Source organism: Helianthus annuus, chromosome 2 (assembly GCF_002127325.2).
Source record: "Helianthus annuus cultivar XRQ/B chromosome 2, HanXRQr2.0-SUNRISE, whole genome shotgun sequence".
NCBI classification, from domain to species: domain Eukaryota; kingdom Viridiplantae; phylum Streptophyta; class Magnoliopsida; order Asterales; family Asteraceae; genus Helianthus; species Helianthus annuus.
The window spans coordinates 39361648-39382025 of NC_035434.2; the positions used below are offsets into that span (position 1 = coordinate 39361648).

The window sequence follows — 20378 nt, forward strand, 5'->3', positions numbered from 1 at the left end:
AAGTTTACGTTTTCCGTTTTACGTTAAAAAGTTTACGTTTTACGCTTTACGTTAAAAAGTTTACGTTTTACGTTAAAAAGTTAACGTTTTACGTTTTATGTTAAAAAGTTTTCGTTTTACGTTTTTACGTTAAAAAAGTTTATGTTTTACGTTAAAAACTTTACGTTTTACGTTGAAAAGTTTACATTTTATGTTTTTATGTTAAAACCTTTACGTTTTACGTTAAAAAGTTTACGTTTTACGTTAAAAACTTTACGTTTTACGTTTCACATTTTACGTTAAAAAGATGTCCATGGATCCTTATTCTTATTCTTAAGGATATACGTTAAAAAGATATCTATGGATCCTTATTCTTATTCTTAAGGATATCCATGGACCCCGCGTAAGCGTCACAAAAGATAATATTGGCATTGAGTTCTTTATTAAGCTATTCAACTGTGTATCGCATAACAAAGTTGAATTCCAGTATCACGTTGTTTATCGGTTTTATACATTCGCCATTCTGGCTGTTATACTGCCACAAGTAGTATGGTGCACAACCGATAGGTGCCAGTCCCATCACCACCACTCGCCTATCATTCGCCCATTGTTAGTATGAATTGCTGAAATGTATCCATGACTTGTTGGATTTGTTGACCGAAGGATATGTGCTGACCATGTGTAATAATCACATATATTAGAAAACATATAATAACTGAACAAAACTAGCATTTATGATCCGAAAGGGTGGTTTGAAGTTTGAAGAAAATCTTGGTTTTTGAGTGTACCAGTTCTGATCCACTAGAGAAGATGATCCCAGCACCAGCAGAGGCGTAATTCAACCCGCGCATCATATCTTGCACAGAGCCACTTGACCTAGGTAACTTGGGGCAAACGGAAGTCCGAGACGCAGTGCTGATTGATTGAAACGAAAAAAATGGTTTAAATTTTCTTCAATTTGCATAAAAATAAAAAAAATGATGATCAAAACAGACTTAAACATTTCATCAAACACCTCATCCACAACTACTGAAACAGATATACTTCAACAAAATCAACCCAATAGACACTTAGACATTTCATCAAGCATCTCATCTACAATACCCAAAACATAAACGATTCAACAAAATCAAGCCAATATCTACTCAGACATTTCATCAAACACTAATCTACAACTATCCAAACGAAAATAACACAACAAAATCAACCCAATAGACACTTAGACATTTCATCAAGCATCTCATCTACAATACCCAAAACATAAACGATTCAACAAAATCAAGCCAATATCTACTCAGACATTTCATCAAACACTAATCTACAACTATCCAAACGAAAATAACACAACAAAATCAACCCAATACACACTCAAACATTTCATCAAACACCTCATCTACAACCCCTCAAACCCAACCGTCCCTTTTCCATCCCCACATAACTCTCAAATCCCACCAAGACCCACCCCAACACACACCAACAAAAAAAAAAAAAAAACAGCAACAAATTACCAAGAAAATCCACAGGAACTCTGCCATTAGAAAACCGTCCAGTGGGTCTATGAGTATCAAAATCACGGCCATAAGGAAGATGATCAGCACGAGCAAGCGTCCCAAGAAAGTTATTGGTCCCGCAATCAACCGAAGAGTCACCGATAACGTATAAAGCGGGTACCGGAACCGGGGGCAGAGGAGGCGAAACAGAGGCATTCTTGATCGGGTGTAAAGATCTTCGGATAAGTGGATAACGACTACTGGTTTGACACTTGAGAACATGGTGTGTGAGAAGATCAAGAGGGTTATTATTAGAATGCAGGGGAAAAAGAATGAGAATGAAGAAGACTCCATTGATGAGTTTGAAGTTGTGATTGAGAAATGGCGGGAGACAGAGGGTTTGATTGCAACGATAAAGTATTTGGTTGTTGGAACTTGAAGGGATTTCTGTAAGTTAGAGACGGCAGCCGGTGGAGACTGCCATGGCTCCCAGCGTACGACGCAATGGCTCCAGGTATGCCCCTAGCTCCGGCAGCAGCTCCGGGACCCGGAACCGGCCACCGACACTTCGACGGTGAAAGTCAGGTCCTTCCCTAGCTCCGGCACCGGCTCCTTTTGAAGATGATTTTGTGTGGTTTCTTATGAAGATGAGAGATGATGGATTTTGAAGGTTTGGAACAATTTCGAGAGAGAGAGATGAGAGATGAGAGGTTTTGAATTTTTGGGAGTGATATTGAGTCTTTAAAGAGGCAAACAGAGAGATAAACAAAATAGATAACAAAGATGAGAGATGAGAGAGACTTTTGAGAGATGATAGAGTTTTTTAAAAGTCATGTAATTTAATGAAGAGAGAGAGATAGATTGGACATTTGAAGGAAATGACCAAATTACCCTTTATTTTGATTGGTTGAGAGTGGTTCTCGCGGTTCTTACAACCGGAGATGGTTTCTATTTTAGCGACTCCCTATATATATATATATATATATATATATATATATATATATATATATATATATAGGGAAGGGCTCATGCGAGAACTCCATTTATTGCGAGAATCGCGAGAACCAATGTGAACACAACCTAAAATAGCTAAAAAAACCTAAAAAAAACCTAACCCCCACACCCCCCCCCCACCCCAAGCTAAATGCTAAAAACTAAAACCCTAAAAAACCTAAAAAAAACCTACCCCCCCCCAAAAAAAAAAAAAAAAAAAAAAACCTAAACACCCCCCCCCACCCCCACAAGCTAAAATGCTAAAAACTAAACCCCCAAAAAACCTAAAAAAATCTAAAAAAATAAAAAAAAAATCTAATTTTTTTTTAATATTTTTATGCTCAAATCGCTACTGTTAGTGGCCAATTTTTTTTTTAAACAAAAAAATTAAATTTTTTTTGGCTTCGAAAAGTAGCGATTTTTATATAAAAAATATTAAAAATTTTTTTTTTTGTGATTTTTAGCTATTTTTAGGCATTTTTGGTTGTGTTCACATTGGTTCTCGCGGTTCTCGCAATAAGAGGTGGTTCTTGCATGATCTTCTCCCTATATATATATATATATATATATATATATATATATATATATATATATATATATATAGAAACGGGTTCAGGAGAGAACGGGGAAAAGTGTGAGAACGGTGAGAACGGATCCTGACCCAACACGTGGCAGGGGGGCCTAATTGTTATGCGGGGGTACGCTTGTCCTTTTATACGTTCCCTCCTTATTCGGTTTATAAATCTCTTTCAAATTAAAACTCCAAAGATTTATTGTTAGCTGTTACCTCCTTTGCAAGCTTTCTCAGATCTATGGCGTTTAACGTGGATTCTGTTCGACAAAGTAAAATTCGTTGGCGTTTTCAATTTTCGTTCCAGCAAATCATGCAACAGATATGGCGTTTTGTTCTTTTATCATTGTTCTATGGTGTTTTTTTTGTATTATTATTTTAATAATGTGTTCTATGATTTTCCATAGTGTTATTCAATTATGCAATTTAATCGCGTTTTAATTGATATTTAATCTATTATTCATAACTGCAATTGGATTTTTCGATATTAATTTTAATTGTCGTTTACGTTCTTGTATATTTGTTATGTTTTTAAGATTATTGGCGTTTTTCGTCTATTTGACTAGTTTTGAATTTTATTTAGTAGTATTTGTGAATATCAGTTATTACTATTTTGTTAATTTGTGGAAACATTAGTTTTGTTAATTTTGGTGTTTTCATTATTTGTTTATTATGTCTTGTTTATTATTCAATTAATGGCATTTTAATGTATAATGTTATTACGAGACCTCACTCTGTTTTTCTGATTATTTCTGTTCCTCCCTGTGTTTTCTCAGATGAAGTCTCTTCCTCGAGTCAAAGGCATTGCCCCAAAACTGGATTACCATTTATTATTCCTGACGTCAGTGAAGAATTAAAGTTCAGAAAGGATATGGTATTCTCAAGCCTTGATGATTGTTATTCAATGTATGTTAAGTATGCCAAGGAGTGTGGGTTTTCAGTCAGGAAAGGGACTACAAAGACAAACTCCAAAAGTGTCTTACATATTAAGTATTTCTTGTGTACGAGAGCTGGGGTATATAAGGACAAGAAGGTTGATACGTTGGACCCTAATCAAAAGGAGCGAGTAGTGCGATCTAACTTTTCAAAGAGGACTGATTGTGGTGCACTGTTATATGTAGAATTTGAGGATGGATTTTGGAAGGTGTATAAGTTTGTCGAGGAGCACAATCATGAACTTGTTGAACGTCCTGATAAGCATTTTCTTCCAACTGAACGATACTTCACTCAGCTCCAGAAGCATGTTATACACAGCATGTCTAAGCTGAATTTGGGTCCTGTCAAGGCGTTTAATGTTATGAAGACTTGTTTTGGCGGTTTTGAAGATGTGGGCGCAAGCAAAGTTGAATTTAAGAACTATAAGAGGCAAATTAACTTTTTCATAGGGGAATATGACGCTGATATGGTTGTGAAACATTTGAATGAAAAAAAAAACATTCCCAGCCTAATTTCTCGTATGATTACATCACAGACGAAGACAATCGTTTGAAGGGTCTTTTTTGGTGTGACGATCAAGCCAAACGTAATTACCACGTGTTTGGTGATGTGATTTCGTTTGACGCCACGTATCGTTCCAACAAGTAATTTTTTATAATTCAACTTCTTTGTTTTTGTCGTTTTATTAATTCACATGCATGGCGTTTTTATATTTTACATGCAATGGGGTTTTATTAGCATGCAATGGCATTTTACTAGTTTACATTCAATGGCGTTTTATTATTGTTTCATTTCTCATGGCGTTTTCATATGCAAGTACACTATGGTGCTTGTACCGTTCACTGGTATAGACAATCATCACTGCAATGTTACATTTGGTGCAGCATTGTTGGTGTCGGAAACTGTTGATACGTATATTTGGTTGTTAAGAGTTTTTCTTAAATCTGTTGGTTCTCAACCAAAAGTTGTTGTCACTAACCAAGATCCAGCGATGAAGAAGGCTGTTTCTGCTGTATTTGTTGACACGAGGCATCGGTTATGCATGTGGCATGTGATGCATAAACTTTCTCTGAAGGTTGTTATGCTTTTTTTTTTACCTTTGGCGTTTTAGTATACAATGCGTTTTAAGTTACATGGCATTTTGTACCTTGTTACTGTTTTTTTTAATGAAGTTTTGTCTTTTGTTTTTTTTTCATATATGCATGGCATTTTCGTGTTATTTATAGGTTGGTGTTAGGCTATGCAATTCCACCAATTTTAAAGAACGTATCTGTGGTATTGTGCGGACGGATATTCTCACACCTAAAGAATTTGAATCAGAATGGGAAACGGTTATTGCATAATTCAATTTAGAAGATAATGACTGGCTATCTGATATTTTTGCACTTAGGGAATCTTAGATCCCTGCATACTATAGAATGGAGCCTATGCCTGGTCTTATGTGAATGACATCCAGGTTGGAGAGTGAGAATCATTTTTTTGGTCAAGTGTGCAATTCGAAAGCTACTCTTGTTGAGTTCATGACACATTATGAGACTGCAATAGAAGCACAGTGTCACACACATCGTAAAAATGATCATGAATCTCGATACAAAAGACCCCAGTTGAAGAGTAGTTACAAAGTGTTGGAAGGGCAAGCTGTTGATATATATACAAAAAGTATTTTTTGTGACGTTCAAGCTGAGCTTATTGGAGTTGCGGATTGCATAAATCAACGTTACGAAGATCAGCCTGATGGGTTTGTTAAGACTTATGTAAATGACTTCCAACAGCTTTGTACATCCTTATTTGAGGTAAATAATGGCGTTTTGGTTTTTATGGCGTTTTTTGTTAATGGCGTTTTATCATATGCAATGTGTTCTTTTCTTTTTTAGACAAACATTCTATGCATGGCGTTATAGAGATATTGTTTTTGGCGTTTTTCAGGTATTGTTCCGTATGTCTGATTGCACATGCAGTTGCTCATGCAGACGTTTTGAACAGTTTAGTTTGCTATGTAGACTATATATTCTATGTTTTGAGACTTATGGACATTAGGGAATTTCCAAAATAATATATTCTGAATAGATGGCGCAAAGGGCCTCCCCAAACTGCTCTCCTGAATTCTCAATTAGTCGTGAATATATGACCGAGCTTGATCTTGATGTGCAAAGTATGGTGCGAGATGTTATTTATTCAACCGAATACATTTTGAACCGTTTATCTGGTAATAAAGAGGAGCTATCCTTATTCAAGGATTATGTTCAATCTTATATGAAGAAGGTTCATGATATGCAGATTGTTGCTCTTCCCGCTAGTTCTAGGGATAGATTTGCCAAGATAACTGGTCAATATAAAAATGACAAGAATCTGATAAGAGTCCCTGTAGGTTATAAATCCAAAGGTTCTGGTTCCCGGAAGCGCCTGAAATCTAAACAGGAGATAGCAATTGACAAAAAGAAATCAAAGTCGAAACCCGGGGACAAAGAAAGATAGTGTCAGAACTACAAAGCCTATGGACACTACGCATCAACATGCAAACAGGCCGTGATTAAAAGAAGATCGACAAGGTCTTCGAGAGCAAGTGAAGAGTAGTTTGGCGTTTTGTATTTGTCATTCTTACAGAACACATACAGATGGTCTTTTGAGAGACAGTGTAGAGTAGTTTGGCGTTTTTTTATTTCAATGCTATAGAACACAGACATTTCTCAGTTTAGCGTTTTTTTTTGCATCTTTTTATTTTTTCTATCTCTTTGTTCATAACATGCTTCTTCGAAGTTAAATAACAAACAATATAAGACCGGGCAAGGAAATCAAACGCCAAAAAAACCCAGTAACGCCACTAAATAAAACTTCCATAAACTTCTATTTTTGGTCGTGCTAAACTCAATAATGTTTTGCTGAACGAACTGGATAACATTGTTAATCCTCAGTTAAGAAAGATGTGTAACAATGTTATCCATCCCGTTTAGCTAAACTTTATAGAGAACAAAAACAGAATCTCCATGAAATGGCTTTTTTGTAGTTTTGTGGTTTTTGTATATTTTGGCGTTTATATTGAGGATCTTGCTCATTGCATAGAGTGAAAGTTTATTGAGAAAATTATGTATATCAAAGAAACATGGATTTGAATCTTTGATATTTTGGTTTTTTTGGCGTTTATAAGATGAATGGTGTAGAGGAAAATATAGGTTTTTATGGTTTTGGTTTGGATTTTAGTAATTCTGAGAGTTTGTTTATATAGGGAGTTTTTGGCGCGTATTTTAGGCGCAATTTTTATTGCAGTAAATGCTAGTAATAAAGTTCCGTCGTTTTAGTACTGTTTGTTCAGCTTTATCGGTTAAAAACAAAGTTTGGCGTTTTATATCTATGGCGTTATATTATGATGAAGTGTGCTATGTGTGTTGAGGCGGATTTTAATAGCGCGAGTTTGGCGTTTTATTTTAAGTCAAAAGGCTCTTTTACCCTTAATGAAGCGCGCTAGATTAATAAAAGTGATTTTATTTACGAAAATGCCACCGCGTCATCTAGTCCATAGATTGTTTTGATCTGAAGATCCATTAGCGTTCTCTCCGTTCTCACACTTTTGAGCGTTTTCTCTAAATCCTGACCATATATATATATATATATATATATATATATATATATATATATATATACATATATATATATACATATGGATGGGTTAAGATGAGAACCACCTTAAGTCGTGAGAACCGTGAGAGCTAAGCCATCCAAAGGGTTTTTCTAAAATTTTTTTCATCTCAAAAGTCATAAAAAAATCACTCGTTTCAACAAAAAAAAATGTCGCATACCTACATTTACATGAGGCGTAAAAAACATTTATCTTCGTACAAAATTTACAATAGCGCGTAGAAAAAAAGTTGCTTCAGTCAAAACTACCGACTAAATAAATTTTTTTTTATTTTTTTTAGATATGTGTTTATAATATTTTTATTTACGTTTGTGCAAAAAATTTTGGTCCAACGCCGCGGGAAGAAAAAGTTCTCACGGTTCTCACAACTTGTGGTAGTTTTCATTTGAACCGAGCCCTATACATATATATATATATATATATATATATATAGGAGAAGGATCCGTTAGCAATCACCATTTATTGCGAGAACCGCGAGAAATAGTGTGAACACAACCAAATATACCTAAAAAAACCTGAAAAAACACAAAAAAAATTAATAAAAATCGCTACTTTTCGTTAATAAAAAGATAATTTTTTTAATATTTAAAAAAAATATTTTTTTTAATATTTAAAAAAAATATTTTTTTTCTGAATACTAAAAGTAGTGATTTTTATAAAAAAATATTAAAAAGGTGGTTCTCGCATGAATTATACCATATATATATATATATATATATATATATATATATATTGACAGGTGTGAGTTATTCGCGAATGTCGGGAGGTCTAGCATACGTTGTCTTAACCGGCTCCACGCTAGAGAGCCCTCTGGTACAACAGATCCCCAATTTAAACCTCTAAATGATAAACCCCTATCATTCAGACTCGAACTTGAAACCTGGAGGGGAAAACTCAACGGGATCCACCATAGGTGGAACTTAAATACCTGTAGCCACCACTAGAGCACTAGTGATGGTTAAATATAATATTTATTTAATGGGGTAACTTTGTAGAAATATAACCAAGTTTGACAATTGTTCCAATTAAGTGGCTAAAACTTTTTTTGTCTATCTAAAGTCGGTGAAGTTTCATTTGGTGTTATAATATTATGTAATTATCAGATTACCAATGATGATGTGTCCGGTTTCATTGACTTTTTTTAATCTTTATTAATATAGAAAATACAAATATGATATGGATTTTGAAATTAATTTTTTAAACAACACTTTTATTTTAAAATTTATAAAATAATCAGTTTTAAGTTTGAAAAAAATATTTTTTTTTATTTATAAAATAATCAGTTTTTCGCGTTCGTGTGATTGAAAACAAACAACAAAAAGGTTGTCATATGACTGAAAACACACAATGCAAATCAAAACTTAGAAGCATGTGTTCTGGTTTGGTGGTATAGATTAATTCAACAATTGAGTTTTGATTATTAGAAGCATGTGTTCTGCTTTGGCGGTATAGATTAATTCAACCATTGAGTTTTGACTAAATTGAGTATAGAAAAACAAACTAGGATAATAAAAAACGCTTAGAAGCATATATTCTGCTCATGTCCTCCAGGTTTGGTAGGATGAATCTATGGAGATTAAAGTATTTTAATTTTAAAAATACATATCTAATATAAATATATAAATAATATCCATATAAGCATTAAAAAACAAAAAGAAAAAGAAAATAGTAACCTGGTAATGAAACGTGATTAGAACATAAAATTAGAATTTAGTTACTTAAAAAGTCAAAAAGTTTAAATTACTTATTACTTAATTGAAACAATTGATAACCTGATTTGATTTCTTTTAACATTTTCCCATAATTGTATGCATTTTCCAGGTACTTTCGTTTATGCTTTGTTGTAAGTTGACCTGCTCCATATTCAATTAAATTAAACTATACAATAAAAGTCATATATTTACCAACCCCAAATAATGCAATATAACATAAATCCCAACAACCCCAAATAGTGCAATATATAACATATATCCCAACAACCCCAAATAATGCAATATATAACATAAATCCCAACATCAACTTCAACAAAGTCACCACCACCATCTCCATCTTCTTCAATGGATTCCGCAACTGTTAACATCATATCAGACTGCTTCATCAAACCAAAATTCATCTCCGAACAAGCCAAAAAACCAACTTACTTCTCCCCATGGGACCTAGCCATGATCAACGTAAACTACATTCAAAAGGGTCTCCTCTACCCCTTGCCAAATGATCAAAATTTCTCCATAACCACCTTCTTGGACGACCTCAAAGACTCGCTTTCCGCCACACTTACCCACTTCCATCCGCTCGCGGCCCGTTTAGCCACCAAAAAACAACAAAATCCGCCTTCTTTAACCATCTTTATCAACCCCGACAACAGCCCGGGAGCAAGATTCATACATTCCTCCGTTAACTTAACCGTGGATGATATCCTTACACCGAACGATGTCCCGTTGGTTGTGCAATCGTTTTTTGATCATCATAAAGCTATTGATCACGATGGGCATGAACAGTCGTTGTTGTCCGTTCAGGTGACCGAGCTTATTGATGGAATCTTTATCGGGTGTTCGATTAATCATATGGTGGTTGATGGAGCTTCGTTTTGGCATTTTTTTAACTCGTGGTCGGAGGTGTTTCAATCCAAAAGGAAAAATGATCTTTTGGATCCTATCTCGCGGCCTCCGGTTATTGAAAGATGGGTTCCGGATGGATCTGGCCCGATACTGACCCTCCCATTTGCGCATGAGGATGAGTTTATTGATAGACCGTATCCACCGGTGTTAAGAGAACGAATATTTCGGTTCTCGTCGGATTCGCTGGCTAAACTCAAAGCAAAGGTGAATTCGGAATGTAATACTACAAAGATATCCACTTTGCAGTCTCTTTCGGCTCTTGTGTGGCGGTGCGTGACGCGTGCCAGACGGTTTCCGGCTGATAAAGAAACCGGTTGCAGGTATGGGTTTTCACCAGTTAAGATGAGCCGAGCCAATGCAACATGGGTTCGGCTCAAATTTTATAAACCGAGACCGAGCAGGTTCGGATTTAAAAGCAAGTGGAAAATATTCATTTTGGATTTCGTTCGGTTTTAATTTGAGTTGCTTTGACTTGGCTCGATTTAGCTTAACTTTTCAAAATGATATTTAATACAAACCTTTCAAATTCTATATTCGGAGTTATCTTTTAATAGTTCAAAAACCATATTTAAAGCCGAACTAGAGCCGACTCGGGTTCGGCTCAAAATCTAAAGAGAGCCAGCCTGGAACCAAGCTGAAAATTTGAACTCGATCTCAACTAGGTTCGCTTTAAATGAAAAATAAATACACCCATTTTAATTCAAAAGTCCAAGTTCAAGTTAATACAAAATAAATTCAACAAAATACAAAATCCAATGCTTGTTAGTGCAAAAATAATTGTTAGTGAAGTTTGTGATTGCAAATTTCAGGTTGGCTGTGAACAACAGAAGTAGGCTATCCCCACCTTTACCCGACAACTACTTGGGTAATTGTATTCAGGCAATGAGGGTAACAGCAACCGCGGGGGAACTGCTCGAGCACAGCATCGGGTGGACAGCGTGGCGGTTGCATGAGTTGGTGGTTAACCATGGTGATAAAGAGATCAGGGAGTATATGGATTCGTGGGTGAAGAGCCCGTTTGTGTATAAAATGGGTGTGTTTTTTGATGGAAATAGTATACAGATGGGGAGCTCACCTAGGTTTGACATGTATGGAAACGAATTTGGATTGGGGAAAGGATTGGCGGTTTTGAGTGGGTATGCTAATAAGTTTGACGGGAAGGTGACGTTGTATGCTGGACGGGAGGGTGGAGGAAGCATGGATTTGGAAGTGTGCATGTTACCCGAAAACATGGCGGCTTTAGAATCTGATGAAGAATTTATGAGTGTTGTTAGAGGTGAAAATGGGTTTTAAGGCTATTAAAGTGTTTAGTGATCTAATAAATCTGTTTGTTCAAATTTGGCGTTCAAAAAAAATATTAAATAAATAAATCTTTTTGTCATTTAATGATGCAATTCCAATTATTTAAGAGTAATGATGGATTATCTCTGTCTAAAAGCTACACCATTAAGGGGAGGGGGTTGTTATCTTTTGCAAAAATTTCATCACTCACAACATCCAATCAAGTTCCGCAATGTCATCAACCATTATTCCATCACTCACAACCTCTTTTAGTGGCAATGCCCATCACTCACAACACCCAACAATAAACCCTCACACCCCCTCACATCCATACTTCCATTCCTTCCATCACGCGTTAACTTTATCATGCGAATTAATATTCACGCGTTATTTTAGTATGGTGGCAGTGGGTTGTTTTGATTTTCCACGTGTGGAACATGCTCATCACAGAGAAATTATTCTCCACCCCCACTCCCCTAATACTGCAAAGTTGTTCATGATAAGTAGTTAACATAAAAAAACGCTACACCATTCCTCCCATTCAAAGGAAGTCAAGCTTGGACCGAATCTTTATCGAGAGAAATCCTAGGATACGAGGCTCATCCAAAATACAACCAATATCCACTCGTTTAGAGTTAAATATGACCTCATTTGCGGTACACCATATTAAGCAACATGCAATTACGGTGACCGCTTGAACCAATTTCTTCTTGACCGTCGATCCATCCACGCTTTTGTGAACATAGATCGCAAAAATCGGCTAGATTGATACGATAGATACAGTGGCGGAGCTAGAAGAAAACTTTAGGGGTATCCTGACTTTTTTTACCTAGGGTCATACATGAGAATTCTAGATCTCTTATATACATTGTATGAGCATACCGCAAGCGGGAGATATGTGATATAAATTATTATTCAATCTTTATTAATACATACTTTATAATATAGTGTCACTCTCTAATAAAATGAGAGAATGAATTTTATTTTTATATTTTAAACCATACGTTGATTATCATTTTTTTATTAATTAGATCTCTTATATACATTATATAAGCATACCGCAAGCGGGACGTATGTGATATATTATTATTCAATCTTTATTAATACATACTTTATAATATAGTGTCACTCTCTAATAAAATGAGAGAATGAATTTTATTTTTATATTTTAAACCATACGTTGATTATCATTTTTTTATTAACGGGTGCACCACACACACGAGTATCAAGGGTTTTTTTTTATGTAGAACTTTAAAGCATATTTAGAAGTTTTATAGATAATACTTATTAAATGGCTAAATATTAAATGAAGTTTGACTATTCAATGCATACCAGTGGGTTACAACCACGCTCTATGGCGGCGTAAGCCAATACTTACTCTGTCGTTTCTTAAACAAAATATAATAGAAACATGGGCATAAAACTGTGTCAAAACAATCGTCGATACATAGCAAGCTGTCATAATGTGTTCAGCAGATTCTTCAGCCTCCACACAGTGGGCATAAAACTTGTAAATAAAAAGAAGTGGAACTGATTGCATACCTCAATTGAGGAGGTTGCAGATATTATATAGAAATACAATTTACATAATGGGTACAAATGAATGAAACAGATTCAAAATACACACGCTACAATTTATACTTTAACATCCCCTCGCAAACGAAACGGTGGTGGACGAATGCCAAGTTTGTCACCGAAGAATTCAAATTGGTAACGTGGAAGACTCTTGGTGAATATGTTCGCAACCTGTAGCTTGTTTGGAATAAAGCAAGTATATTACTTTCTGGAGGTAACAAGCTCCCTTATAAAGTGATAGTCATGGTCAAGGTCAATGTGTTTGGGACGTTTGCTGGAGACCGGGTTTTCAGTGAAAAAAAAGTGCACTTTTCCTATCACATAGAAAAGTTAGACAATCAGGAGGCAGAGCATGGAGTTCACCAAGGAGATGAAAAATCCATACGAGTTCAGCAGCTGTGCTAGCCATCGCACAATACTCAATAGAAGGGGAGACAGTGGACGGTTTCCTAGCACTCCATGACACATGGTTCCCACCAAGAAAAATGGATACATTAGGAGATAACAGAGTATGAGTGGGTTTGCTTTCGAGAAGTCCAACACGCTCCATAATGTCATGGGCATATTTGGTTTGGCTTAAAAACAACCTCTCAGGTTTGTAAGCAACTTCAAGTCCCAAAAAATAGTTAAGTTTGCCAAGGTCTTTGATAGCAAATTATTTACCCAATCTGGTCATAAGAATGGAGATGACTGTCTCCTGATTTTTCCTATAAGAATTAAATCATCAACATAAAACAGAAGATACACAATGCATTCTTCTCATTTAAAGAGGAACAACGAGGTGTCGGCACGACTGCAAACAAAACCATTAGCGAGTACGAATGTACTCAATCTGTATAACCAGGCCCTAGGTGCCTATTTGAGGCCATATAAAGCCTTATTCAGTTTGCAAACATGATTAGGAAATCTTGGGTTAGCAAACCCAGGTGGTTGTTCCATGAAAATAGTCTCATTGATGTGCCCATGCAAAAAGTATTATTAACGTCTATCTGGGGTAAAGTCCATCCATTTATAACAGCAATGGATAAGACAATACGATTCATTAAAGCTTTGACAACTGGACTAAACGTGTGATGAAAGTCTAACCCAGGGATCTGGCTAAAGCCTTGAGCATCCAGATAAGCCTTATAGCAATCAACATTGTCATCAACTTTATCTTTGATTCTAACAAGTAGTTTTTCATTATTTCGAGCCAGTATGGTTGTTTAAGACACTCCTGTAAGTTTTAGGTGTTTCTTTGGACAATATGTTAGAATGGAGCAAATGGCTTGATCAATGGGAAAGATAGGTCCGATTCTTCGGTTTAAAAATGCCAGACTTTGACCGAGTGGTCATAGTGTCACACCCTGCTCGTAGCGGAAGCACATGCGTGTAACCATGAAAGGTTTTCATAGCATTCGATAGTATAAACAATCTACATGAATAAAAATAAATGACAATTCCATTTGATATATTATTTGAAATTAAAGTACAAAAGTTTCAGAGCTTGTTTATAACTTTCCAAATGTATTTCAAGTTAACAACATAACTTAACAAAATATAGTTTTTCTTCTTGTAAATAAATAGAGGTTTTGACTCCTATATTCCCGCACGAGGGCGGTATATAAAAGCCAAATTCTTCAAAAGTGTCATCGTTCTCTTGCGTTCCTTAGTTCCATGGCTTTCGTCATGAATGCTTACTTTCCTGAAATACATGTTAAGTTTAAAGGTCAACAATAATGTTGGTGAATTCATGTGTTTTGTTCTTGTAGCAAATAAATGTTGAAAAACATTTATAAGACTTGTATTGAAAACCGGTATGCATAGTGTCACAACCCCCTACCCCACCCTGGGCGGGAGCCGTGAGCAGATACAAGTGGTACAGGTGTTTATTAAAATTATCGCAACAGAATTTTCAACAGGACCGGATGTCAGGAAAAATATCAGAGTTTTCAAAACACTGTAGTTTTCATTTCATAAAACATGTTTTATTCAGGTTACATAGCCACTTATTTAAGCTTTTAGTACCTCATAGCACTTTTCTTTTTTCACAGTAAATCACCTGAAACACGTTTTAAAAAAAATTGATCAGCGAAAAATGCTGGTGAGTTCATTCAAACTTGTAAAAGGACACATGTGTATAAATGTCGTTATAAGTGAACTGTAACACCCCGAAAACGGGTTTGGTAATCAAACCACGTTAATATTTATGAACGGGTAAAATACCGTTAGTGGTGAAATTAACCCGGTAAATATTAGGAATTAAATAAACAAACCTAATATTCAATAAAAAAGGAATAAAAGTTGTTGAGGAAAACAAAGTATATAAAAAAGGCCCGAGTTAACGGGACTTAAAATAAAACGAGATATAATTTCCCGAACCCATTAAAATAACTAGGAATAAAAAGAAGTCTTGTAGTAATGTGTTAGAAGGTTAAAAACACCTAAAATAAGAACTTAATAATAGTTGGGGGACCAAAAGTGTAAAGTTTGAAACTACTATTATTAAAACAAAACTAAAAACACCAAACACACACTTGTGTGGGTGTCTGGTTCGATCAAAAACACAGGGGCGACCAAAAATCCTCCACCAAACCCTAGTTCATGCAAATTGTCCAAATTGAAGGCCTAATTCAGTTCCAAAACGAAATCCAAGCAAAGATTGGTGATTTCCTCTGAAAAGGGATCATAAGGTATGCAATTTTGTAGAAAATTTCCATCTAAATTTTTGGATGAACTTAGAGAATTCGAAAATTGATGTTGCATGTATGTTGTATTGATGGAATAGGAACAATATTGTATTTAGGAGTAAACCCTAGACAAGTATATATTGAAAGCATGCTTAGCTCAAGTAAATTCAGATTTTTGTTGATGCTAAATTCATGTATGAGATGTTTTTAGGGATTTGATAGCTAAAAATAGTGTTATAATGTCAAGAACATGCTTAAATTGAAAGCTGAATTCAAACAGCTCCTGATCAGAATTTACAGCCGACTTGTATTGGCTGTAACCTGAAAAAAAAAGTGACAAAAACATGTGTTTCTTGCGTCTAAAATGTAATTCCAGGAAATATCTTTAAAACTCCACTGGAATTACATTTTTTTCGACGAAAATTGAGCGTTTTATGAATTTTTCCGTATCAAAGGTTCAAGCTGCGTCTTCTGGCAGAATTTGCAGCCCATTACGAATGTCATAACTCAATTTAGGAATTGAGTTAGGATCTCAAATTCTTATTGTAGAAAGTTTTAAGTGATTATAAAAATCTCCAATTGGAATTTCGTCAATCGGATAAATGAGGAATTTTAAATAAATTTTTCCGTAAGCTGCAGTCAGAAGTGACAAATCTGATTGCACCTTAGTAAATGAATTTTTACGAATTTTTTGTAAAGAGTTAGATCTTGAAATTTTAACACAAGGACTAACCCTCCGAGAGGTACCCCACATAAAAAAACATAATTTTTGAAGACTTGTAAACAGGTTAAACAAGTCACCAAAAACAGCCCATTTTCAGTAATATCAAATGCCTAAATGAAATCACGGTCTACTTGGTAGTATGTAAAACGTGATTATATTAAGTGTTCGGATGAATACATAGAAATGTGTAAGGTGGAAGATCATATTAAATTATGGTTAATCTAATCACCCTATGAACATTGGATAATAGTTTGGCGCTTAACAAGCTAGTTGGAAGCTTGTGGATGAAGCGGGTCAAACGGAGCGAGTATGGAAAGAAAAGTGTGGCATGGATGCAAGGTAAGTAAAGCTTACACCCTTTTTGTAGGATATACATTTATTTATAAGATATAAACACAACAAAGGTTATATTTGAAATACGGTTCCGACACAAAATGATATGGGTCGGAACATATCAAAAGATGAACACCATGTTTAATGGTAAAAAGGGTTGAAATAGTATTTTGGTCATGTGATGAAATATATAAAATGAGTTTTCGAATGGCTACTTTATAAGTAAGCCTAAGCGAAGTAAAAAGTGAAAACGACGATTTAGTCACGTATAAATGGATAAAAGTTGAAGTATAAAACGACACCAAGTGGCATAAGCCATGTTGAGTTAAACATGTAAGAAACAGATTTAAGAGACACAACTAAATAGTGAGAAATCCGAAATGAATTACTTAACGAATTGGTAAATAGATACCATTTATATATATGCGCAAAATGTTTGGTCGTTTAGACCAAACGGGTCAAATGGTAATGTTGATACCATTTGACATATAACGACTTATAAGTGTTTGTCAAGTCTTATACTCGCAGGATAAAATGACTTGCGAATTAGCGATGCTATGAATTAGCAAATTATTGAGACAAGGTATTAAAATGGGTCAAAATGTCGACCCGAGCCAGGTACACATAAATAAGATTATAGTTAGACGAGCGATTTTGGTCAAATATTTATTGAAAGTCCTTCGTCGTTAAATGAGGGACTAAAATTGACAAAAACGCCTTTGATGGGTAAATCGGGAAAACGACCCATAAGGGTTGATTAGGAATTCGCATTTTAATTGGGGAATTGTTAAACATGAATATAAGTTATAGGCATAAACATTTGTGGATCAAATGCCTAAAATGGGCCAGTTGCATAAAATGACTAACCGAAGGGTAAATTTGGGTTAATAAGTAGATATGCTAAATATACCACAAAAGTAGTCGTGGTGGAACCTAAGCATATATTTTAGATGTGGAATAACGACGTGTGAAAAGAAAAGAGTTAGTTTAGACTAAATAGCTTAAATTCCCCAAACGGGTCAAAAGTGTTAAAAATGGATTTCAAGCCGAGAGCTTGAAAGCTGAATTTTTAAGTAGTTTAATATCAGGTATTGACTCCATGAGATGGAGATTAAAATTTCGAACGTGTAGGAAAAAGAATCGGGTAAAACGGACTTGTAGATAAAAAGCTATGTCACTTTAAAGTTCGATTTACGACTAAAACTATAGCTGGACAGACATGCAGGTTCCAGAGACGGACCTGCTGGAAAATGGTTTCCCCCGCGCCACGCGACGAAGGACATAGCCTGGGGCGCGACACGCAACAACCGTCGCGACACGCGACAAATTTTGTGAACGCTGTCGCGACACGCGACGGCTTATAATTTTGGAAATTGTTGCTGATCTTGTTGTTGGCTTATTTTGATCCACAAACTGGTTCGAAAATGTTTTTAAACGCCAAATGACTAACTCATTTCATGTTTTATGAAATGTAGGTATATTATCCAGCAACGGAGGGCGATCAAGCTCGAAGAAGAGCCAAACACATGAAAAAGAAGCTTCCGCACGTTGTTTCGTCGTTAATTTTAAAACGACAAATTCATTTACATTATGTTGTATTACCTTTAATGTAAAAGTTTTAAATAAACCCCTATTATTATAAGTATGTTGTATCGTATTTACACATTTAATTACCGATAATTATACGTAAATCTTAAATAAATAGACAGGGTGTTACAAGTTGGTAATCAGAGCTCATGTTTAAAGAATAAAGTGTGTTCGGTTCGAGGCTTGATCGCAAATCCAGTAAGTACAAGTATGTTAATGGTTTAGTATGATTAAAGTGTTGTGAACAACACATAGGGTTATGGTGTAATACACGTTACCCCATTGAAAACGATAGGTATAGTCAACGAAATCACGTGCGTTGACACGTATAGTAAAAAAAAGCCTTGTATTACAATACGGGCGTTTATTAATGTCGAAATTACTATCTTTTGTAAATGTTTGGTTGAAGGATACTCCCATCTGAAGATGGCGAGAGTGTAACAAGTAACGGACATGACAGAGGAACGGTCCAAAGTACGACAAGTGGAGCATACTCACCAAGGACCTAAATAGCGTAATAGTCGCGAACAAGGTTAACGGAATGGAAAGCCCGTTAAGGCAAGCATTACCATGTGCACATTATAAATTAATCGCATTAAGTAGAAATAGGTGTTATTCACAGGATGAATAATAAAACAATAACGAAACTAGTCTATGTGGAAACTTGGACGGAAGTAACTATCCAAGTGTATATTCTCAATACATACATTATTGAGAAGTGTAACCATCACACTAACAAATATGATTATATAATAGTTTGATAGAAGAGGAAACAATTTATATATTCAAGTGTAAAACTAGTAAAACTAATGATTGTCGTTTTGCAGTTAAATATATAGTTTTACTAAATGAAACCAGAGATACAAAATAAATAGAGGCGTTACTTACATAGGGCGTGATGTGAAAGCTATAAAAAGGTCATGTGTGTCATGTGTTGATCGCTTACTCTGGCCAAGTAAGTAGTGGCATATAATACCATGAACTTCTTGTAGCGGACACATTTACGTCCGATGTAGTAAGGACGGGGTGAATGGGACTAACCTAAATGGTACCCAAATGAGTCAAACAAGTAGAATGTTTGGTAAAAACGTAAGCGCAAGCCCGATGACGGAAGCGTACTACATTAGAATAATGAGCGCGAGAGAAGGGACAAAGATCAAAGTAAATGAAAATACAGACCGACTAATGAGAGTGTTAAGCATAGAGATAAAATTGGACTGTCATAAGTAATGAAATTCACACGAACATGTCAAACATAATGAATAAAGAATAAAAGACTTAACTAAATAAAAGCGATGGATTTCGCTAAGACGATCAAATAAATTCAGATGATGTCTAAAACCATATAAGAATGGTTACTTGACGATGACTTCGGTAAAGATACCCGATGGACGGGTAGGATTGTGGGTGAATGCGTAAACCGAGAGACGGGAACGCGAAAAAGGAAGTCAAAAGACTCGGAATATGAGTCATGACTAAAAGACGGTGAGAATTTGCAAACAGAAATTTTGATAACTATATTCAACTATTTTAGAGTTGAACGGGTCGAATAAAGAACGAAGTTTGACGTTCATAAGTGATAAAACCTCACACGAATAGGTCAAACGAGACAAATACAATATAAGAAATTGGTAGTACAAATAGGCGCAAACCAAATAATAGAAGCGCGAAATATTAATGAACCTATGTGATGGGTCGTAAAGGAATGTAGATAGGAAAAAGGCAAACTAGCGAAACAAGAATGTTAAAAACATTAAGATAAAGAACCCGGGTAACGGGTTGTAAAGAAGTACAGGTAAGAACCGGATAATGCTAAGCGTAGGATAAACTGACGTGTAAACGACGTTAGAAGTCATAAAGTCAGAAAGATAATTCGAAAGAAAACAAATGAAGCCTTAGACTACAGTCAAGGTCAAATGAAATCCAAAAGGCAAAACTAAATGATTCTGAACATAAAAAGGGTACATTGACACCATAAATATATATAC

General features: G+C 35.3%; 2 protein-coding genes and 1 pseudogene across 2 annotated transcripts; 2 read left to right on the plus strand and 1 right to left on the minus strand.

Annotated features, from left to right (window-relative positions):
• Positions 1–337: 337 nt before the first annotated feature.
• On the minus strand, positions 338–1920 carry LOC110924966 (annotated as a pseudogene).
• Positions 1921–5414: 3494 nt separating this feature from the next.
• On the plus strand, positions 5415–5870 carry LOC110924965 (protein FAR1-RELATED SEQUENCE 5-like). The gene is made up of 2 exons (XM_022168939.1): positions 5415–5762; positions 5844–5870. The coding sequence occupies exons 1-2, from the start codon at positions 5415–5417 to the stop codon at positions 5868–5870; spliced, it is 375 nt and encodes a 124-aa protein (XP_022024631.1).
• A 3725-nt stretch (positions 5871–9595) lies between these two features.
• LOC110922129 (uncharacterized acetyltransferase At3g50280) lies at positions 9596–11607 on the plus strand. The gene is made up of 2 exons (XM_022166454.2): positions 9596–10541; positions 11031–11607. The coding sequence occupies exons 1-2, from the start codon at positions 9661–9663 to the stop codon at positions 11512–11514; spliced, it is 1365 nt and encodes a 454-aa protein (XP_022022146.1). The 5' UTR covers positions 9596–9660; the 3' UTR covers positions 11515–11607.
• Positions 11608–20378: the final 8771 nt, after the last annotated feature.

Coding starts and splice junctions, on each gene's coding strand:
- LOC110924965 (XM_022168939.1), top strand. CDS start 5,415: ATGACATCCAGGTTGGAGAGTGAGAATCATTTTTTTGGTCAAGTGTGC. Junction 5,763..5,843: donor TTTGTACATCCTTATTTGAG/GTAAATAATGGC, acceptor TTTCTTTTTTAG/ACAAACATTCTATGCATGGC.
- LOC110922129 (XM_022166454.2), top strand. CDS start 9,661: ATGGATTCCGCAACTGTTAACATCATATCAGACTGCTTCATCAAACCA. Junction 10,542..11,030: donor GATAAAGAAACCGGTTGCAG/GTATGGGTTTTC, acceptor TGCAAATTTCAG/GTTGGCTGTGAACAACAGAA.